The sequence below is a fragment of the Pteropus medius genome, unplaced genomic scaffold (genome assembly GCF_902729225.1).
Source record: "Pteropus medius unplaced genomic scaffold, Ma_sr-lr_union100, whole genome shotgun sequence".
NCBI lineage: Eukaryota > Metazoa > Chordata > Mammalia > Chiroptera > Pteropodidae > Pteropus > Pteropus medius.
Window position 1 is genome coordinate 20,010,727 of NW_024342467.1, and position 23,268 is coordinate 20,033,994.

The 23,268-nt window shown below is 50.0% G+C and overlaps 1 protein-coding gene across 2 annotated transcripts in view; it reads left to right on the top strand.

The window, feature by feature from the left end:
• The first annotated feature begins 3,820 nt into the window (after positions 1–3,820).
• The window catches only part of EEPD1 (endonuclease/exonuclease/phosphatase family domain containing 1), an 89,630-nt gene continuing 70,182 nt past the window's right edge, over positions 3,821–23,268 (top strand). Inside the window, exons 1-2 of one of the 2 annotated variants that reach the window (XM_039862750.1) lie at positions 3,821–4,300; positions 4,630–5,697. In XM_039862750.1, the coding sequence (XP_039718684.1) occupies positions 4,820–5,697 (878 nt within the window). In that variant the 5' untranslated portion in view covers positions 3,821–4,300; positions 4,630–4,819. The remainder of the gene's footprint in view (positions 4,301–4,629; positions 5,698–23,268) is intronic. The other variant, XM_039862749.1, reaches the window with a different exon arrangement.

Below are 23,268 nucleotides of genomic sequence, written 5' to 3' on the forward strand. Positions count from 1 at the left end.
TTCCTATTCTGAGAACAGTCAGAGCCAAAGCACAGAAAATCAGTGGCCTGAGGAGGACCAGGCTCACAGCACAGCCAGAGTGCCTGCCAGTCCCCTGCCTGGCCTGGAGAGGAATACCAGCCCAGCAGAGCCCCCCAGCATGGCCCTGTGGAGCCCCAGGTGGAAACCGCTTCCCCCAGGACGCACCCTCCAAAGGAAACCCACACATGGGGCAGCTAAGGGGCCTGATCGCCAGGATTTGCCTAATGGTGTTACCCCAGCCTCTCCCTCTGGCGGCAGCCAGGGCTGTCGGGGGCCACTGGGAAAATCTCAGGTCACTGAGAAAGTGATATAAACAAGAAGACATGTCAGGAGGTCCATGGAGCCAGCGAGATGGCGGGAGACTGGCCAGGCGCCGGACACAGACGGTCGTAGGGGGATAGGGCAAGAAGTACAGGACGCTGTGCGCGTCGCCTGTGCTAACAAGGCCTGCAGCGGAGGGTGGGAGTGTGCGACCTGTCGACCTTTGTTCACAGGGTGCAGATAAGAGGATATCCGGCTCCACCATGACCTTCAAAAGCATAGTCTCCAAGATAACTGCTGAGCTTTAGGACTGCCGTGGGGCCACCTGAGAGCCCAGAGAGGCCCCTGGCCCCAGCTGCAGGCCTGCCCCTCGGCCCCACGTCGGTGGCCTTCAGAGACTGGACTGTTGCCCCTGAGGCGCTTCTAACCCTTTTTCTCTTCTCCATCCAGTCTCTTGTGTTTGTGGGGGAGGGAAAATGATTCTGTATAGATAAACAAAATTTACCATGTTCGAATAGTATAGTTTTAAAAACCTGCCCTGCTTTATTGCTACAGCTGTCACAAGGCACTCATCTACTACTTTACAAGAAGACGGCCCTGGATGCTTCAAATTACTCTTGTGACCCAACCGAAAACAAAATCGAAAACAAAAACACTTTCCTTGAGGGCAGTCCAAAGCCTAGTGAGACCTTCCTAAGAGCTGGACAAATGTCAATGAATTGTAAAAGGGATTACATTTGGAGCTGTGGCACTGGCTTTTCTTGCTGAGAAAACAAGGCCTGAGGGTCACATCTGTATGACAAATATTTCTGTGAGGCAACCACTTCAGTATTTATAAGCCTAGAACAGTGACAGCATATTCTCACTCCTAGTGCACCCGCCCCTGGAGCCCCAACCCTAACTGGGGAGCATTCACGGGGCTGGTCTTCTGTTAGGTCCAGACTCAACTTCCTGGGCCCCTTTGCTCCTCTCCACCTTGGGTCACCTTCCCCTCCCCAAAATAAACCTCCTTTTTTTTTTTTTGAGTTCAAAGAACATTCCTTTATGTGTTTGAAAGATTTCTTCAACATTATTGAGGTATAATTGAAGTATACTAAACCTATAAATACTTTAAATGTAAAATTCTATCAGTTTTTACATACCTACGCTCATGAAATCGTGACTTCTCAACATGTCCATCATCTTCCAGTGTTTCCTATGTCCTTTTTGTCTATTTCTCCCTCCACTGCATCCCCAAGCAACTGCTGATCTGCTTTCTCTCTTTATAGATTAGCTTGTATTTTCTAGAGTGTTGTACAAATGGAATCATACAATATGTTCTCTCTCTCTGCCTGCTTCTTTCATTCAGTATGATTTTAAAATTCTTCAATATTGTGTGTATTCACACTGTCTTTATTGCTGAGTTGCATTCCATCATGTGGATATATCGCAACTTCTCTATCCGTTCTCTCCTGGTGGATTTGGGTTGTTGCCGAATTTTGACTATAACAAATAAAGCACCTGGGAACATTCACATACGAATCTTCGGGTTTCATGCTTTCGTTTCTCTGGTAAACACGTAGGAATGGAATGGTTGGGTCATATGGTGAATATATGTTTAACTTTTTAAGAAATTGCCAAACTGGTTTCTACAGTGGTTGTACCATCTTACGCTCCCACCAGCAACGTATGAGAGTTTCAGTTGCTCCATGTCCTCACTGACGCTTGATATGATCAGTCATTTTGCATTCAGCCATCTCATGGGGTCTTGCTTGTTTCAATGCACAGCAGTTTAGCTACCTCTAGGTCTCATTTCCACCAAGGGGTAACATGCTTAGGTTTATAGGGAATAAGACCAGGTTATGCCTGTTGTGACGGTGAAGTTAATAGTGACCTTTTTGCCTTCCAAAGTGTCCTGGTTTGGATAATAAAGTATGTGGTTTCTCTACATCTAATCAAACTTGCCGTACCCCTGGGTCGTACATCCACCACCACAAATGCCCAGCTAGGCATTTTGCTCCACAGAGACTTTTCTCTCTGCTAAAAGAGCTTTTCTTAAATTTTTTCCTTACCCCAACAGTATTACAGGAAGAACAGGGGCATAATGTAGTGTGTGATACTGGAGTTTGGGGGCAAGTGGAAGGGGTAGACGGAGGGAGTGAGACCTGTCCTGATGACCATTTGAGATGGACGCAGCCATGCTTGAGGTAAGATGCAATCCTTAGCTTTCCCACACAAGAACCCAGAAATCCCCCTTTTTGTTTGAGCTAGTTAGACTTGCATTCCTGTCACTTGCCATTAAGAGTCCTGACTAGTATGCATAGTAGGGGACTGTGCCTCAGAAAGGCAGTAGCATTTTGCCAAGCCTTGGCTGCCTCTCATTTCACATCTGAAGTACCTTCTACTTTTCCTGAGAGTTAGTTTTTTTGCTGACCTAGTCCTGGTACTTGGTTGGGGCTGAAACTTCAGAGAAAACTAAATGCCCAGGGTCAAAGTATTCAACGGTTATCGCCACATGGTTTGTTTTATCAAATGCCCTAGCTTTGCGTATCCACTCTAATGCTGCAAGCTCCATAATCTTTAACTAAATTGTCATTTCGTGGTACGATCCAAAAGCTTCTGAATTTTGAGAAGCAGCCTCCCTTTCCAACTAGCATTTCCTTCCTTAATAACTAGATTTAATACTTAAAGAAACATATCCATAGTTCCTCGGAGCGCTAAATATGCCAATGAGCAACCCCGTAAGTGACTTGTGTGAACACATCTCTAGTGGATGGCGTGTGCTCTCTCTCAGCAGCACAGTGAGTTACTAGTGTTGTCTGAAGACATCTCTGTGTGAGCATTGCAAAGGTAATACTCTAGTGGATGAAAAGAGGCCAAAAGTGGGGGCAGAAGTTAAAAAGATCTCATTGAATCCCCTCTCGAACATTCTCAGACAGATAGGACTGCAGAACTGAGCGAGGCGCCTGACTCGCAGGGGTGCCTACCAACCGAGGATCGCCCTGGCCTGGCTCCAGGCCCACCGAAACAACTAAACTCGGCTGGTGGCGGGGTAGTGTCCGCCCTTCTCCTTTGTGGGGCTCGGCCCAAGTAGCGGGGCAGGTCTCGCCTCAGGGGAGACTAAAAAGCTTCCAACACGCACATCCAGCCCTCGATCCCAAGTAGCTGCCCTGGCTCAGGATCAGCAGACGCAGGGACAGAACACCTACGACCTGCCACTGCCGCCTCGGCGTCAGCCCCGCCCCCTCAGTCTCTAAATCCCGCCTCCGCGCACCCGGGCTCCACCCCCACCAACACGCGCTCGGGCCCGCCCCGACTAGCACGGCCCCGCCCCGTTCTGGAGGGCTCCGCCCCAGCACTTAGAGCCCCGCCTCTCCCACTTCAGGCTCCGCCTCCGCGCTCCGGCGCGCCATCCCCAGGGACACGCAGGTGGCCCCGCCCCCTAACCCGCCCCCGCTCCTAGAGCCCCTCCCCTCTCACTTCAGGCCCCGCCTCGCGCTCCGGCCCCGCCCCCGCGTGCCCTCGGGAGTCCCGGGGAGGAGTTGCCAGGCGGGAGGAGGCGTGGCCGTGGTGCCGGCGGAGGCGCGGGCGGCGGGGCCGGGACTCCGGCTTTGACACGGACTGCGAGCGGGAGCCGCGGCGCGGGAGCTGGGCACTGGTTTGCGGTTCAGGCGGATCCTGGGTCCGAGTCGAGCGCGGGACTTTTTGCCTGGATCAACGCAACTGCCGCGACGCCGCAAGTCCTAGTGAAGCCGCAAGACTTGGTGCAGCTGCGGCGGTCGGATTTCGCCGCCGTTGCCGCCGCCCTGCAGCCCCGCGGCTCCTGCCGGCTCTGGGAGAACGACTCTGCGAGTTTCTCCCGCAGAAAGAGCCGGGACGCGCGGCCCAAGGCGGCGTGGGAGGGATCCCGTGGCCCAGCCCCTGACCCGCACCCGCGCGGGCACCAGAGCTGGAGGCAGGGGCCCAGCGCTGTCCGGGGCTGGGCTCCGACTTCGGAGCCGCAGGTGGAAGAAGGACGCCCCCGGGGAGCGGCCGAGAGGTGGGGCGCGGGGAACGGCGCGGGCCTGGTGGGGGTCCATAAACGCCTCCCCGTCCGCACTAGTGAAGACGGAATTCCGGCAGGAACGGGAGGTGTGGGCTGATGGGGATAGGTCTCCTTCCAAGAGAAGGGACTTATCGCCTTTTTGGACGCCGATGTGATAAGCCCGGACCTCTCCAGGGAGAAATCCACATGGGCCAGGCTCGTGCGTTTGGGACAGCCACCAGCCGGGGACTCCTGGTTAAGGACTCCAGCTCTAGGTAGGGAGTGCTAATGCACACTGATTAACTGGCTCAATTGATTTGTGTGTTTATTAATTTGTTTTCCAGGTGGCCAAGTGGAAGGTACTTTTGGACGCTCTGGGCATGGAGATTGAGTGTTTGTGATAGGTAACCGGTCAGCCCCTGAATCCGGCACCTTGCCTTCGTTTGTGCCTGTGAGATATACTGGGCTTCCTCCCCAGCCAAAGAGTTCTTCTGCGGTGGTGAGGCCTTCCTGAGCCCCTGATCCTGGCAGGTCATGGGGAGCACCCTGGGCTGTCACCGCTCTATCCCCCGGGATCCTTCGGACCTGTCCCATAGTCGCAAGTTCAGTGCGGCTTGCAACTTCAGCAACATTCTGGTGAATCAAGAGCGGCTGAACATCAACACTGCCACGGAGGAGGAGCTGATGACCCTGCCTGGGGTGACACGTGCGGTGGCACGCAGCATCGTGGAGTACCGCGAGTACATCGGTGGCTTCAAGAAGGTGGAGGACCTGGCACTTGTCAGCGGGGTGGGTGCTACCAAGCTGGAGCAGGTCAAGTTTGAGATCTGCGTGAGCAGCAAGGGCAGCTCTGCGCAGCACTCTCCCAGCTCCCTGAGGCGGGACCTGCTGGCGGAGCAGCAGCCTCACCACCTGGCCACCGCTGTGCCCCTCACTCCGCGTGTCAACATCAACACCGCCACCCCAGCTCAGCTCATGAGCGTCCGAGGCCTCACGGAGAAGATGGCTGTCAGCATCGTGGACTACCGCCGCGAGCATGGGCCCTTTCGCAGCGTCGAGGACCTGGTGAGGATGGGCGGTATCAATGCCGCCTTTCTGGACCGGATACGGCACCAGGTGTTTGCCGAGAGGTCCAGGCCTCCGTCTACGCACACCAACGGGGGCCTGACCTTCACCGCCAAGCCCCACCCCAGCCCCACCTCGCTGAGCCTGCAGAGTGAGGATCTGGACCTGCCGCCCGGGGGGCCCACGCAGATTATCTCCACTCGACCTTCGGTGGAGGCTTTTGGAGGCACAAGGGATGGGCGGCCTGTGCTGAGGCTGGCCACCTGGAACTTGCAGGGCTGTTCCGTGGAGAAAGCCAACAACCCCGGGGTGCGAGAGGTGGTGTGCATGACACTTCTGGAAAACAGGTGAGGACAGGCATCACCAGGGGTGCCGGGCGTAGGGGTGCCGGGCGTAGGGGTGCCAGGCGTGAAGGCAGCTCTCGCATGGCCTTATCTGTACATGCAAATGAGTGGACCTTTTGGGGAGTAGGGAGAGGGCAAGAGTGTTTAATCTGTGTTCTCCAGGCCCCAGCCAGTATTGTCACCTGCAGTCGAGCTCTCCTGTTCCAGAATTTTCAGAATGCAGCTGTCTGGGCTGCATCGAACACGGTATATCTGAGATCAATTCATAATCTGGGGAGTAGGTAGAGACTGTGTTGGCGTTGCTACAGAAAATGTTAGACTTTATGGGTTTACATCACATCAGGCCCTCAGAGCCTGGGAACTATTGCACAGTTTTGCATGTGAGAAAGAGCTAGTAGAATTTTTATTAATGAGAGGAAAGGTTACATTCGTTTCACCAAATATGTCTATTTGTGTGCACAAAGTCATCTTTAAGATCAGGTATTTGCAAACACAAACACTGTATATTTACCAAAATGCTATGAATGAATCACTCTTCATTCTTTTCCCTTATTTAGCCTGAAGTTGGTTTTCAGGCCCACAATTGCAGCTCTAAATGTAGGTAACCTCTTCTGTTCCATAGTCAGAAAAGGTCAAACTGATGTGTGGTGAATGTTGGCCAGCGTTTCCCATTTGAACTACAAGAGAAGAGACTTATAGGATGAGCTCTAATCAGTGTTTACATTATTCACAACGCTGCTCTCTGTAGGAACTTCCGCTAACCCCGCATAAAACAAAGCAATATTATTGTACCAGTAACTCCTGCTGTTAGTAAAACAGTGTATTGTATAATGTAATCAGCACTGGGAAGGAAAGAGATATTTTTAATGGTCCCTTCCAGGTCAGAAATTCTCTGATCCTGATAGAGAGAGATTTTGCACGCTCCCTCCCCCCAGAGGTGTAGTATGCTGTGGCCGCTCTCTGCTTTCCCTTGTACTGGGCTGTTGGTGACAATGACAGGGCAGCAGTTCGGTGATATGAGGTGAGTTGGGGAGGGGGCTGGGAATCACAGTTCATGTGGGAGAAATTCAAGATAAATGGGTGAGGAGAAAACCAGGCCACGGTGTTTCTCTGGCACCATCTCAGTGGCACACTGTCCTCGAGGGACAGTGCATCGGCTCAGAGAACCGGACCTGGGGTGCCCCTGCGTGCTGTGTCCCTTGTTTTGCCTCGTAACTCACTCCTTTCATAAAATCATCTTGTACACAGGTGAGAACTGGGCCTGGCCTTGGGAGATATTTATCAGGAATGGCTTGAAAATTGTTCTCTTCATCCTTAGCGGCGTGGGTGCCGGTATGGGAAAGGGGAGGGGCGGGGGGAGGAGTGGCTGTTTAATTCCCATCATGAGTTTCCTTAAGGCTCATTTTGGCAGGGTGGATCAGGATCAGAAGTCGCTCAGTGAGAATGACAGACTGGGCAGCCCTTGCCTATTTACCGTGACAGTGATTTTTCAATTATGGTCTCTGGACCAGCATTGGCATCAGCGACTGACTCAGAAACTCTGGGCTTCTGTGTTTTCTCACGCCCTCCGGGTGGGTCTGATGCACTCTGAAGTCTGAGTCCCATTGTACTTTGTGTCAGGCAGTCAGCTGTCCCTGCGGGTTGCTCTGTAAAGTGCCTTCCCCAATACTGGCTTTTCTGACAAGGTCGGTGAATCCGTCTGGAGCTTTCTAGGTACTGTGTGTTTTGTTTGTTTTTTGATTGTTCTGATCACCCCTGTAATTCAACCACATGATGTTCTTTCTGGTCAGGTTAGGGGGCTTATTCTGCTTCTAGAACAGATGAATGCAAAGGGTAGGGAAAGGGAATGAGAGCAGAGGAGAGCCGGTCCCCAAGTGGGCCCCCCTGCAGCGTGGGCCTGAGGCAGCCCGGGACACTGGAGGAGCCCTAGCGACTCTCGTCCAGCGCGAAGTTCGGCTTGGTCCTGAAATCTTTGGATTTCCTGGAGGGATGATTTGTTGAAGACATTTAACAGCTGTCCTCAGGCGAGATGCCAGACGAACTTGTCCAAGCCCAGTAGGGTGTACAAGGGGGCACCTGGAGGTAACCGGGGAGGTGACCTATATCCCTATCATCACACTTGGCCACTTCTGTTGTGCTGTGAGTTGGTGGTTCCCTTTGTCTGTTCACAATTTGTTCAGTGTTCTGGGGACTCTTAGCACTTTGTTAGTGTTTGGTAAACATGAAGTAATAGGCTTAGGGCCTGTGTGACTGTCTAGGGCACCAAAAGACGGCTGGCTGTGACAGAGTGGATCACGTGTCCTCAAAACAGCCATGCACCTTCTCCAAGAGCTGTATGTTCCTCCTGATTCACCAAACTCTCTTGCGTTCCAACCGATCCCCGTGTTAGTAAGAGGAAATACATTTCGTTTGAGCAAGAATGGATGCAGGTAATTTTCCGAGTGGCTCATTTCCATATATGTGTGACTTCTGGGTACGCCTTCCTGTTTTCCAACAGCATTCACATTCATTTGATGCCCCAGTATCTCCAGGAAGTGGGTGAGTCTTGCACTTATTAATGATTCTCCATCTCTGGGTGACGAAACTAAAAGCAAAGGAGTTAAGTGACTTGGCTCCGTCCCACAGCTTGTTAGTGACTCAACGGGGACTAGGACCCGGACCTTCTGACTTTAGACCCGTGTTCTCTGTGTGCATGCTGTGTTTCGTGAGCATGTCGTCTTTTTCTTGCCTCTTGTACAGGCATCCCACACTCTGCCTATTCAAGGGCACTTGCCAAGTTGTGTGCTAGTCACATTTTCTTAAATCCATTATAGAGGTCTTCTTATAGAGGTCTCTTGGCTCCGCCTCTTCTGTATTAAATTAGCAAAATTCCTTAACCTCTCCAAGTCTCAGTTTTTCCATCTGTTAAATGTAATTAATGGGGAGTTGGGGGGGGCGCGGGGGAAGAAAAGAAAAAAGAAACCCTTGAGCACTTCTTTTGCAAAGGGAATAGCCAGCTCTTTGTGTTCTCTTTTGTGGATTTGCTTTAGTAGGTGTGTTTTCTTAGAAGAAAGGCATCTGTGTGGGACTCTAAAGGGTTAGAGTCCTTTCTTGCCCGGAGATGCTGCTGTGTTGGTGGACTAGCAAGTGTGAGCTACAAGAAGCCACGTTTTGCAGGCAAAGGCTGAGGTAGGGCAGCAGAAAACTGGATAATCGCACCGTCACCAGGAGCCGTCAGGGATGGTGTAACAGAGCTGACAGGTTTCCTCAGATTCCTTTGCCAAATCTCAGTCTTAGGCAGTGTTTTTCCTTGTTCAGTATTTATGGAGCAAGACTAAGAGAGGAATGCTTCTGCTAAAATCCTCGCAAAATTTGGTGATAGCCAATATGTGGAATGAAGACTTTAATTTTCATTTTCGTGGGGGTTTGTTTTGTTTTGTTTTGTCTTGTCTTGTTTTGCTGAGTAGTTGTGCTGTTTTGAAAAGCCCTTTTGGTTTCTGAAAGGATAAGCCCTGGGGAACTGACAGATCATCTCCAAAAGAAATAAGGAGGTTTCATATTCCATTGTGCAATTTCTCCATGGCCTCCATCAGAAAGGAAGGCGAGTGTCGTCTGGAACCTCACAAAGGTCTAAATCTGTCTTCTTGCCATACGTCTGTCTGAAGTATCAAAGACAAGGTGAATTAGTGCCTGGCGACACACACCTATTGTGAAAAAAGGGATTTTAGTATATCGGGTTTGATTAGCAAAATCAATATAGACACAACTTATCTTGATTCATTCATTGACAAATACATGTTGAGTGGCTGCTGTGGACATGCACAGGCTAAATTCAGGAGTCAGCCTGTCCTTGTTATTCAACAGAGTTAAGTAAATGCAAATCAGCTTGTGTGGCTCACCTTTGAAACAGCCTGGGAAACCCAAATTTTGGGGGAAAAGCCACTGGGTTTGATTAATATCTGGTTGTTTTCCCCGTATGAATATGGGGTCCATCCTGGGAGTTGAAGGGTGAATGGATATAGCCAGACATAACATTTGGGGACAAAGTGCCCAGCAGTCCCCTTAAAGTAAAAAAATGTGAAATCTATTTTCACAGCTGTGGAAACTGAGGCTCAGAAAGACTAAACAGCATCCACGTGGCCTTCGGACATGTAAATGTGGGAGTCAGGATTCGAAGCCAGGCATCTGTCTCCTTTCAGAACAGGGAGTGGGGGTGTCTTTTCCCAGACTCTGTGTCCTTCGACCGACCCCTGGCCCACCTGCTGTTTCCTCCCCATCTTGGGTCTTAGACTGGCCAGGCTTCACCTGCACCACCCGGACTGCGGCAAAGCCCCGGAGGCCTCTGCTCCCTTCCTGTTTTTGTCCCTCTGAAGGACCAGGCTTATGGCCAGAGGTAGAGCAATGCGGAGGGCGTTGGGGCCCCTCAGTGTGTCTGTGACCTTGGCTCAGATGTGACCTTGGCTCAGCTCCAGGGTGGAGTTCTGGTTTTCTGAGCCAAGGAGCTCTGGGTCGTTTCCGGAGGGAAAGGTGGTCAGTCGTAAGGTTGCCGCGGATCGCAGGCGAAGGCGGTGCGGATGGCGGGCAGTCCTGCTGTGGGCACAGAGTGGGGTTTATTGCACCCGAGGGAAGGATGTTCCCCTTTGTCTTTCGGGAAAGCTGGGCCCATGTGGGATCTGGTTTTGGAGGACCGATTTCCCCAGGGGGCAGTCATTCCTTTATGATTTGCTCATTCATCCAACAGATGTTTTTTGAGCTCTCACTAGGTACCGGGTTCTGTGTCAGCTCCGGTAGTAAAGTGGAGAACAAGTCACAGTCCCTGCTGTCACGGAGCTTCCGTGTTAGGTGGAGAGACGAACAGGTCGTGGATGAATAGTTACAGACAGCGGCCGGTGCTGAGGAGAATGGAGGTGAACTGAAGAGAAACCTATCGAGGCAGATGGGGGTCAAGGAAAGCCTCACCTGAGAGCCGATGGATGAGAAGGAGCCAGGCCTGGAGAAAGCTGGGGACGAGAGTGCGCCATTGGCAGAACCAGCAAGTGCAAAGGCCCTGAGGCCGCTTGTTCCAGACTGAAAGCCGGGTCCCAGGAGTGGCAGGTGGCTGGGGTTGCAGGGACAGGTAGCACCTGGTGGGTGGGGCCTCCAAGGCTTTTATTTTAAGAGCAGAAGGAAGCCACAGAGGCTTGGATACCGGTGGATGAATGGCGTTACCAGGTCATCCTGGCCGCCGGGGATTCCCCGGGAGTGGGCCCTGGGAGTTGAGTAGAGAGGCTGCTGTCAAGCTGGAAATGACAGTGGCTGGAGAGATGGGGGAGCGCGTGGCGATGAGAGGATCTTGTAGAGGTTAACACTGCGAAGACTTGGATATTGGATATTGGATATTGGATATTGGATATTGGATACACTTGGCGTTTTGGATATTGCGGGGATTAACCAGGCGGCTTCCTGGAAGACTGGCTCAGAGGCATTTAAGAGACCCTGGGGTGACTCGCCCGCCTCGGCGTTGTGTAGGCAGGACGCAGTTTGCCGACCTTCCCACCGCCCCGCCATGCCATGTTGTGTTGCTCTGGGCAGGTGTGGGATCTCGGTCCATAGTGGATGGAGAAGGAGCCCAGTGGTCTGGCCTCTGTGCAGACCGCGGTCTGGCAAGGCGACCCGCTCTTTAGTGTCAATTACCTGAGGAACAAGGGCATATCTGGGAGGTTTTAGTTAACCATTTCTATCAAAAGACAGCTGAAGCACAGAGATCTGTTACTTGCCTGATGGTTCCAGAAGCGTGTGGCTTCAGCATAGGGGAAGGCTGAGGGGACAGGACCAAGTCAGGTGGTTGGGAGGGAGCCAGTCTGGAGGGGAGGTTGGGGTCCGAGCGGTGTGATGGCCATCGGGGTGAAAGTCAGCGCCCACCCCCACCCCTTCCCTGACAAGTGACAAGTTGGAAGTCACTTTCCCACAGCCAGGGGGCCAGGCTGGCCTGCTACCTAGGCTTGTAACTGAAATGTTCAGATGGGGACACGTCGAGCTCCCACACACGGCGCCTCCCAGGAGAGAAGAACAGCGAGGGGCGTGTTATTTTTATTTCGATATTACCCTACCTTAAAAAAGATGTTATCCTAGAATTCTTTAATAATGATCTCTGCCAATAAAAATCTCTGCCAGTAACAAATAAAATGATGCATTTTGCTAAAATCTGATGTGCTCGTCACAGACGCATGGCTCGTGTGTGGCCAGGTACAGTGACTTCTGGCTTTGCTTCTAGCATCGAAGCAACCCAGGAGATGCCTCAGAAAATGCCCCTGCAGGCTCGTAGACCTCAACAGGTGTCTAGGGACCTCAGAGGCTGCCCGACCCTGTTCATCATGACCATACACAGGCCTGGTCTGGACAGCAGTTTTTAGTGTAAGGTTTTGATTGACAGCTGCCCAACAGCTGCATTCCAGGGGGTGGGAACTCTGGAGACAAGTGCTCAGAGTAGACGTTTCGTTATAAAGAGAAGTCCTGAATCCTTCTACCGAACTCTGGGATAGAGAAACCCTGGGTTTTCTCTACCGACTACGGGTCCCTTACTCTGTTGCTTCGTTGTTTGTTTCCAAACCAGCCCTTGTTTCCTGTAAATTCTATTTTGGTTCCGTCATTACCTGATTAAGCTGTTCAGCTGGGCCTTCAATTGTTCTCTCTGGAGGCCGCTGTGAACTCCTGAGATACAGCGCCTCAGCCAAGAGAGTGTTGTTCCCGCAGCCGCGTGGAAGGTTATGTGCGTTTGGGGTGTGGTTTTATCATGTTCTAGGGATCTAGATCCTGTTTGCTCACCCAAGAAACTGGAGGGTGAAATCAGTACTTCGTCTTTCTGGGCCTGGGCTAAAAGCGTGGTGTCTTTTAAAGTGGGAGGTCTCGGATGGATCGTTTTTTAAAATACTGATTCAATCAATACTCTACTAAAAAAACCCCTCAAGAATATATTTCCTTCCCTCCATCCTTCCTTCCTTCCTTCCTTCACTTCCTTCCCTTCCTTCTTCCTTCCTTCCTTCCTTCCTTCCTTCCTTCGCTCCTTCCTTCCTTCTCTCCCTCCCTCCCTCCTCCTCCGCTCTTTTCTTTCTTTTCACTTTCTTTTCTTCCTCCTTTTCCTTTCTTCTTTCCTTCCTTTTTTCTTCCTTCTCACTGTTAATTGGATGAACACAACTGAGTGAAGAATGTATTTTCAATAAGCAAATTTGGTCTGACCTAAATTTTTTTGCACTATCCCTTTTCTAAAATAAAGGAAAAGTAAAGATTTCTATGGTTTCAAAGTACCGAAGACTGGCCTTAGGCCTTGGGCTCGTCTGCCAGGAGACCCGGACTCCGTCTTTCCTTGGAGGGCGGTCTCTGCAGCTTCGGGTCCCTATGTCGCTTTACTAGTTGTTTCTTTACAAAGCGGTTCCCAGTCGTTTTGGTTTGAGGACTCATTTTAAGCAGCATAGTCCTGCATGTCCCTTCCCCACGTCATGGCGGCGTCCACGTGGTAGTCATACTAGGAACGAGGAGAATGATCATTAACACTGACGGTTACTGTGGCCGAGGCCCAGAGCTGGGCAGCTTGACTTGTGGGTAGCATCGTTCACCCTCTTTTACAGATAGAGGACAGACGGCTCAGGGAAACAGAGTTATTTTCCCCAGGTCACACAGTTTTTAAGTGGTGGAGCTTAGATCATAACCCACACAATTAGACTTTAAAGTCTGATGATAAAAATCTACCCTGAGTTCATTAATGCTTTTCCGCATATTTGTATTTTATTCATCACGCCAGCCTGCATACCAGACTAGATGTTCTCTTAACCAATTCGTTTTGCATTCCCTAGGTCATGATCTTTCATAGGTATGCTGATATATAAATGATATCGTGTGTGTGTGTGTGTGTGTGTGTGTGTGTGTGTGTCTGTCTGTCTGTCTCGTATTTGTTTCTTCAGAGTAGAGCAAGAATATTTGCAAAGCCGTTGGAGTGCAGGATCCTATAAACTTAACGACTTTCAGTCTTTTACAGTTGTCTTGCCCACACCTATTTTGAAAGCAGTTTCTTTAAACAACTTGCTGTTATGGAAGCTTTCCAAGCATTCATCTTAGTTTTCTTAGGAACAACTTCTCCTTCTGCTCACTCTTCTTTCATCAATCGATGTCACATTTTAGGAGACCAGAGTAATATGTTCAACGGGTACAAACAAGCCTAGGGACAGACACAACTGACCCTGGGGAAGCACATCGTTGATCTACCAAAGCGAGGTATAGAAGCAAACTGGATGATGAGTAAGAGCTAAGACCACAAGACCCCCAGTAACCCTGAGCTCAAATACAGTGTTTGTGTTCATCAAAACAGCTATGATATTTTTATTGGTTGATTGTATTGATAAAGGTTCTATATTTAAATGTATACATTTCTTCTAAATCACAAAAGTCCCTTCCAACCCTGAAGCTTTTTCCACAGATAGAGAAAATGATCACTATTTCTACCAAAAGCCTTCATTCCAGGAAGGAAGGTGTCATTGCTGTAGGTAAAGGGTGTATTTTTCCTTGGGCGGCTGTAACACAGCACCACAGACGGGGTGGCCTAAACAACAGACATTTATTTCTTATGCAACTGTACATTTATTGACTATTTACTTCGTCCTAAGTGCTGTTGCTAAGACTTTTACAGTCATTTACTAACTTGATCTTCACACCATCCCAGTAAGGTTGGTAAAGTATCTCCGCCTTACACATAAGGAAACTTATCTTAAAGAATTTAAGTACACACGCCGGAAGTCACATGGTCGGTGAGTGGGAAGCAAAAATTCAGAACCAGGCAGAATGACTCAGAGCCCAGACTCTTTTACTCAACTCAGAGGCAGAGAATCCACAAACCCAGAGATGGAACCAGGAGGTCAAGGAAAGGGACAGTTGTTCCATGGCCTTCTTATATCTAGAAAGTATGAAGGGACAAGTTTAACGGAGGGTACTCCCGGGAGTGGGTGGAAAACCAGGACAGCTACTAAGTGACTAACGGGCAGGGAGGGCATGGCCCTTTGTCCGTGATGCTCTTCACACAGCAGAAATGCTTGGCTTCGATGTGGTCAAATCGTTCAGTGTCTCTTAGAATGCTGTTTACCAAATCTCATCTCCGCCCGAGTTTGCTCTTACGTTTTCCTCTTGGCATCTCAGTTTTATATAGTTTTATCTTACGCATTTAAGTTTTTAATCTCTCTGGAGTCTGCCTTTGAGTAGGAATGCAATAGGGATCCAGTTTTATTTCGTTCGGTTTTCCCAGTCCCGTCTATAAACAGCATCTCCTTTCCCCACTGATTTGGCACGTGTCATTTGTCACGTGTCCATCACGTTTCATGGTCTGTCTCTCTGTGCTCCTGTGCCATATTCCCATACTGCTTCTAATATGATGCATCTGGTTGGATGAGTTCTCTTCCTTGTTCTTCCTCTTAAAAATTTGCCTAACCATATAAATTTTAGGATAAGTTCGAGTTTCTCGAACATCCTGATGGAATTTTGATTGGAATTGTATCGACTTTACAGATGACATTTTTGAACATTTGACATCACTGCAATGTTAAGTCACCCGTTCCTTGAATATCTATATTTTTTCGTTTATTTAAGTCTTCTTTTGGAACTTTCAGTAGAATTTAACATATTTCCACGCGAAGGTCCTGTGCATTCTTTCTGAAGTTAAATCTTAGATATTTTGATTCCCTATTTTTAAAACCCCCAGAGAATGAAGTTTCACAGTTTCGCTCTGTTCTCGTTCCAGTCTTTAACTGTCCTTATTACCACAGTGCTCATCCCCTGCCCCCTTTATTTGTAATTTAGGCCCATTTAAAAATTTTTTCCTAGTAGAAGTAAAAACCAGCCTTTCAGAACCTCTCTGAGGCTCACTTAAATTTCTTTGTATATTGGGTGACCTCAGTTCAACCTCCATCCACCTTATATTCTTGCCCTGAGTAATTTTAGTTCATTTTGCCTTTTTCCATGATTCATATTTTTCAAGTATAAATTAATTCCTGAATGCACTTTAAGTCCTGCTTGTATGAGTAGATATACAAATATGAGTGGACCCAGCAGAGTGGACCAGACACATGGCAGCTGGCTTAAACAAACAAAAAATGTAGTGACCACAAATTATAAAGGTTTAAATTTAAAATTTTATTTGTGCAGAACAACTCTAGCAGTGAGTCAGACTTTGTCCTAGGTCAGATTTGAGATCAAAGACCTTGGGATTATTTTTTTATAGTTCAAAATCATTTATCGAGTCTCATTTTTATAAATCTTTTGCTTCTCACGTGTCCATGGATTCCTGTGTGTGTGGCCGCAGACATATGTCTGTACACGCCTCCACCCACAGAATGTCTGGGTATGTGTGAGCTATAAATATACCTGTATTTTTAAATGGATCTTTATCTTTAGTGTTAATTACTTCTTTGCTTCTTCCACTTTCGCAGTAGAGTTCGGAGGATGTGCATGCAGTTGGCCATACACTTCCTTCTAACTAACTATTTGTAAACTCTCCTCTATAGTTAGCTCCAGCCAAGCCCAATGGCATCTGGTATCTGATTTCACCTAAAAGCAACCCAGGTGAAAATTAGAAATTTCTTTTTTTATAACCGGTTTCAAAAAGACCTGGTAGCTGCTAAAGTCAGAGCCAGATGCCATGACCTCTGCCTTTTGCGTAGTTCAAGGACAGACTGTTTTGGTACCCAAATAGGGGCCTTTAGTTTTGATATGAAACATTTAAGACATACAAAAAATATAAACGATATTTGGACCCTTTTCTCGCCTCTTGTCTGTGCGTTTTGCTTTCTTGAGGACCCAGAGCCCTTCTATCCGACCGTCATTCTTCTAGGCCCCTCCCACGCCATTCTTTCTTATGAGACTTGGTGGGCAGCAGAGTCCGCACCCATGGGGAAGCTGGAAGTGCAGAGGCTGACTCTCCCAGCATCCCTTGCAGCTAGGGCCTGGAGCCTCGGTGGGTCCGTCCTACTCTGCGTTGGTCGCCAGTGGCACTGAGAGCACAGGGGGTATGAAGAGCTCGATCCGGCCTTCGGGACAGGATCTGGTTCCTGGGCCAGCAGAGACAGCGTGGCTGGTCACCATTACCTTCAAGAGCCTGGCTTTCTCTTTGCCTTCTGACCATTTCACCAGGTAAATGGTACACACCTGGCCCGTGTCCAGGCCCTGTACAAGTGTGCATACCTGGGTCACAGGAGGTCAGTGACATGTCTCTAGAGTCTTCTTCCTAACACACATCCATTTTTAAGATGCAAACGTAACAGTCAGCTAATCAGGAAGGGCTGAAATTCACCTTCATATCAAAAGAAGGATGTGCTTTAGAGTGGAGTCTCTCCACCATGGCAATTTTGATTTTTAAAAAAATTTTTCATTTTGAGGTTATCGTAGAGGCACATTCTATTGATATTTGGGGCCAGATAATTCTTGGTTGTGGGGGCAGGCCTGTGCATTGTAAGATGTTTAGATGCCAGGAACACCCCCTTTCCCAGGGGTGACAACCAAAAATGTCTCTAGACATTGTCAAATGAATGTCCCCTGGGAGACAAAATTGTCCCTGGTTAAGACTCACTCCTTTAGAGCCATTTATCAGAAAGCCATAAAGAGTCGTGTGACCACTTGGGGATCATGGCTCAGGCTGGCTGGTTTTCCTTGGCTTCGGTGGAAGTGCTGGACCCTGGGGCCTGGCTGGGCAGGAGAGAATGGAAGCCACAGGGTCTGAGAGGTCGAGGACGTGTGTGTGGCTTCTTGCAGCTGAGGCACAGAGGCGGGGTGTACCGTTTCAGCTGCAGAGCATGTCGTGTTGAGGGAGGTGGCGGGACAGAGCCGGAGCAGAGGGCAAGGCTGCGGGGGTGAGGCCCAGGGCCCCTCAGTGGGACCACCAAGTAAAGGAGGAACTCGGGAACCTCAGACTGATCCACCGCCCTGGTGACGAGGTTGCCCCTAGGACGGGCTGGGGTTGGGGATGTGGAAGGGCAGGATGCCAGGCCAAGGCCCCACGGAGGAAAAGAGTTTCCTAAAGAGGACAAAGCCAGGCCTTGGGGTGGGGGTCATCAGCGTACTTCCTGGATGGCCGTTCACTTTCGGAGCTGCCTGGAGAGAACCCCTCCCCCACACAGCCCGGGCAGAGCAGGATTTGGAGGAGGGAAAGAAGAGGTAGGGTTGCTTACTCCTGACCCTTGTTCTATGGTAGAAAAATTAGAGTGTCATGGGAGCCCAGCGAATTCTGCAAGTTTTCTTATTCAGTGGTTATTTGAATAAAATTATTTCCATTCACATGCTAGGAGACACCACTATTACAGTTGTGAGCATGTAGGTAAGATGTTAGCAGGGTTTGAGATCCTCAAGAATCAGTGTTCATACTTCTATGAGGGAGGTTATAATTTTTCCTTAGTAACGACCCCCTTACAATAAAAATGAAAACTTAGTTGAAATGAAATATTATTTTTTTGTATACAGAGAAACATCTCAAATTAAAAAATATAATTGTATGTGACTTTAGATCACGCTTACTTGATACGCGTTTGACTCTATTATAAATATAATCCTAAATAAACTGCTAATGCCAAAAAAACAGAATAAATCATTTTCAGTGAGAAAAAAGAGGTGGGAGGAAAATAGCATATGGCATAAAGTTTCATAACCTAAAAATAAAGCTGTCTGGTTCTCCTCAAGTAGCTCTTCAGTACATTGAATGTCTTCAGGGGAAAAAAACATACTAAATCCAGAGACAATTCAATATATTTTGATTTAGCATATTACTGCCTACATTTTTAGAGATGGAAAGTAGACCAGTGGTTGGGGCCGGGGGCAGGAGGAGGGATCGACTGCGAACGGGCACGAGGAGAATTTGGGGGAGGAGCGAATGTTCCCAACTGGACTGTGGCGATGACTGCACCCCTCTAAACTTACTGAAAAATTGTTGAAATTTGCACTTGCTATGGGCGGCTTCCATGATACGTAAATTTTAGCTCACTAAAGCCATCAAAGAGTTACGCTTTAAATGACGTCTTATTCGACTTCTCGATCGTTTTTATGTCTCTTTGTTTTGTTAGTCTTTTCAAGAACTGTCTGACTTAAGTCGTTTAAATTCTCCGTGCCTCATCTTCTTCTCTTGGAAAATGGGGGTGACGGTGCCCCGACCCAGAGCTGGTTGGGACGAGCGAGGGAGTTAGTTAAGTGTAAAGCGCTTACAACACCCCCTGCTTCCTGGGATCATGGTCACCGCTGTCATCGTCGTCCTGTTCCCGGCTCTTGTCATTTTCTTCTTCGTCTCGGCCTAGGCCTCGCTCCGGGCCAGGCCGACCGCAGAGCCTTCCGCCCCCTCCTCTCCACACGCCGCCGTCAGTGTGACTTCTGAAAGGAAAACCCAGTCTCTCTGAAAACGCTGCCGTAGGTGGTCCCCCATGGCGCTTTAGATGGAATTCAGACTCCCTGTGCTCACGCGCTTGCGTCTGCACACCTGAACACACACACACACCTGAGCACACACACACACACACACACACACACACACACACACACACACACGCCCTTCTTTGTCTCCTCCCTCCTCCCAGGCTCTCCCGCCGTCTCTCAGCCCTCGATGCTCCTGCTGCTCAGCAGCCCTTCCAGGTCCCCGTCTGGGCTCCTCCCAGGCCCTTTCCTCCCCTTCTCTTTCTGCAGGTGCCAGTGTCTGTGAGGCTCCCCGGGGAAACCAGCCCAGAGCCCGTCCGAGGCCCTCTCAATCTGGGACCCCCCCACACACACCCCTGCAAGTCCTTCTGACTTGTGACAACCGTGACTCTTCACATCCCCACCATGAGCCCCTGACGTGGAGCGTGCCCTCCTGCCCCGGGCTGGTCATGGCTCCCAGCACAGGGCCGGGGCCTGGGCCAGCAACCCTTGAAGAGCAGCCGTGTCTCTGCAGCGTCGGTTTGCCCTGCTGTTCATTGCTGCAGGGAGATACCGTGACCCCAGAATGTGTTCTGTTCATCTGAGAAAGCCCTAGGTCTAGAACCCTTCCTGAAGGTTTTTGTTCAAGAGAAAACTCCTTTTTGTCTTCCAGAGGTTTGACTTAAACTAGAAAAGAGATTATGGCCTTGGCCTTCTGCAGGGTGTTACTTTTCCAAAGGGAAGATCTTTCTCCATCTGATCTCCTGGGATCTTAAATTGGAAATGCTTTCTTGTGGGGAATAAAAGAACTTATCCATTAACCATCTGCTAATCTGCCGACTAGCTTTGTCCCTGTGGGGATTCTCTTCATTTTCTTTTTGCCACATATATTTTAAAAACATATTTACATAAAGCAAAGTTCCAGTTTTCATCCGAGGGGTTCAGTGGTTTACCATGCCCCCCGGTAATCAGCCTTGCCCTCCCCCACCACTGCTAGGCCAATGGGGACTGGAAATTCCCTGCATTTCTATTTATGTGAATATCATCTCATCCTTTTCACATTTTTATTTTATAATGTGCGTAATATTACATTAATACGTCTGTATAATTTATCACTGAGTTTTGTATGTGTGTATATGGGCTACATGCTCAGGAATTCTAATAGTGCTGTAAGGGTGGCTGAGGGAGGGATGCATTATTTTACAATTAGGAACATTGTGAATACACAGAAACCTATCTGTATGCAGTGGTTTGCAGACCTTGAGCATCAAGGTCAGCAGAAGCTTTTCCTTGAAGGAAATTGGAGGTAGAACTCCATCCAGTACAGGCGCTGTGCCCAGAGGTGTGAGGGTGGGGGCTGGGGCCTGGGGCCTCGAGCAGTGGCGCTCAACCCTCTTTGTGCTTCAGTCACCTGGGACACTTTCAAGGCCCCCCACCCTCGCCGCCCTTGCCAGACCCACTTCTGCCCCAGACATCCCTCCCCAGCCAGGGGCGGGGCGGGCGTGGGTGTTCTCCCCAGAGCACCCCAGTTAGTTCTAAGAGGGGCAGGTTGACACACTCTTCTCCCCAGTGGTGACCGGTGATTCCAAGACTCCAACCTCAGGCATGTGGATAGTAGAACTGTAGAGCAATAGGAAACGCCCTGTGATGCCTCTTTTCCACCCAAAATAAACTCCTAGAGAAAGGACTTAGGTAATTGGCAGGGCGCAGGACGCTTAGAACGCTCGTGCAGCACCAGGAGGAAGCCGTGGGGGGTAATTCTCCACCTGCGCAGGTGGCGTTACAGTCTCATCCGAGTCCCCATTTGTCTTGTCGCTACCAGATGTCACATTCTGTTGGACCCTTTCTACTTGGCCCAGTCAGAGTTGACGGGAGATGGCAAAGGTGACGGGGCAATAGCCATTTTCTTCCTTCACGTCCTGCCCACTCATTTCCCATTTGGGACAGTGGAAGAGAAGTATCCGGAAAGACTGCGGGGTCTCCCCGCTCAGAAACCAGGGCCATGGTGTCCCTCCCTGGCGCTGCCTTTGGAATGCTGGGGGTTCTGCGGCTATGCCCTTTTAGCTGTGTCTCGTTCTAGACCAGGGCGGTAGGCAGAAGACACCGTCATAGCCACGGTCAGGACACACACGTGGGGGCTCTCGTGATAGCCCTGGTGGCAGCGATTTCAGGAGCCTGTGTGTGTCTGCCTGCATTTCTCACGAATGCCAGCTCATCCTCGGGGCCCAATCTAAAATCCCTTCCTCTGATAAGCTGGTCCCTGTCTTGGACGAATCGGGCTCTTTCCCTGCTCTGTGCCCCCTGGGACATTGGGCATCGGTCATAAGTCCAGTCAGTTCTGCCCCAATCTGTGTCCTGCTCTGCAGGCCCATCTGCATGCACCTGGCCTTGTGCACTAGGGCCCCCCACCCCGCCTCGTCTTCTGGCCTCCACCTTTTCTCACCTTGCTGGCTCCAGAGTGACTCGGACAGTTAAAGCCAGCCTGTGACTCCGTCACCCCTATTGCCTTCAGCAGCACTTCCTGACTTGCGGTTGGATAATCTGTAGAATGACCTGGGGTGGCTCTTCTGTGTGGATTCCTGAGGCCACCCAAGACCTCCTAGCTCCGACCTCTGTGGATGGGGTCTGGGAACTGTGCATTTGACAAGCTCCCTGGTGATGCTGGCTTGGGCAGAAGTTTGAGGACCACTGAGCAGGGGTCACCAGATGGTCAGCAGTTCCCTGTGCATACACCCTGTTCATCCCCCGCCCGCCACCCCCCGCACTCCACCGTCATAGCCTGCTGCCCTCATTTCCCCTCCTCCCTGTGGCTCCCTCGTGTCCCGCATTCATGGTAGTTCTGGCAACCGTTGAATCCACCTGCCCATCCCAGGGCCGACTTTTTGTAAAGTCACGATGAGCAATGAGATCGTTGCATTCCTAACATCTCACTCAGCCTGACATGGGAAGCGTAAAAAGAAGTTTTGAGTAGAATTTGCAGGGTAAGAAGCATCTTGAGTTTGGCCTGTGTCCCGTGGCTCCTCTATGCTCTTAGGCCCCAACTACCCTTCTTGTTTTAGAGGGAAATGTGGGTCATGTGGAAATACAGTGGTGTAGAAGGAGATATATAAATATAAATATGGCCACAGGATTAGGAAACGGTGGAGTTTGCCTTGGAGCCCCTGTGACCTCAGCAGCATGGACCGGCAGGTTAAATGGGTCTGTGGACAGTGGTAGCCATGGCAACCCTAAGGCTCTGGTGTGGGTGAGTCAGGGCCTCTGAGGCAGATGGGGTCAGGCAGGCCTCAGAGAAGGGGCGCAGAGGGCTGCCAGCCCCCAGCTCAGCCCCTCTCCTGAGCCAGCTCACGTGCCGTTGGTTATAACAGTTCTCCCCGGATTCAGCAGGTGACCGTGGGCGACTCTGAGTGTCAGCGAATGTGCAGATGGCACGCACATATCGCCACGTCCTCCGCGGGGACCGCAGCCTGGCTCGTTTGGCGCGGGTTTTGTACTTGGCTGACACACCGTCTAGCTGGGCTCCAGGAGGGGTGATGAAGACCCAGGGAGCTCGAGCATGGTCTCTTTTAGATCAGATCCGGTCACATCTACCGAGCGGGCCAGCCTGACAGAGGGCCCCCCAGGATTGCTGTTTTTCTGTCGTACTCTGAGATCGCACGCTCAGCAGGTTTTCTCTGTGGGGACGTGGTAGGGCGTCGCCGGTCAGTGCAGCTTCACAGCCAACGGGGAAGCAGCTTCGCTTCGAGTGACGGTTACATTTTTATCTGTTTTCCTCAGACTATGTGCATTTTTTCACAATCGTGTACCTTTCTGCTTTGGGTGTTCAAAACACGGGTTGGTGGCAGGCTGGATATGGCCAGTGGGTTTGCAGTTTGCTGACGCCTGCTCCAAACCACTGGCGTGTTCTGATCCCTTAAAATAAAGAAGAGGCATTGCATGCACTCAGCTCACAGACCGTGTTTAACCCGGAGTCCATCTTAGCCAAGTGACAGTCACAGAGTCAAGATTCACGTGTCCCCTGGGACCGTCAGACCTGGGACTGTGTGAGGGCAGGAGAAAACGCTGGAGCAACAAATCTGGTTTTTGTCCTCCCCCTGAAGATTTTTAATCTTCCTGAGTCTTTAGTTCTCTTTTTTATAAAATGAGTCACTACAAAGACTTTCGTAAAACATGCGTGAGAAAGAATTGGCAAAAACGATCCACACCCGTCCA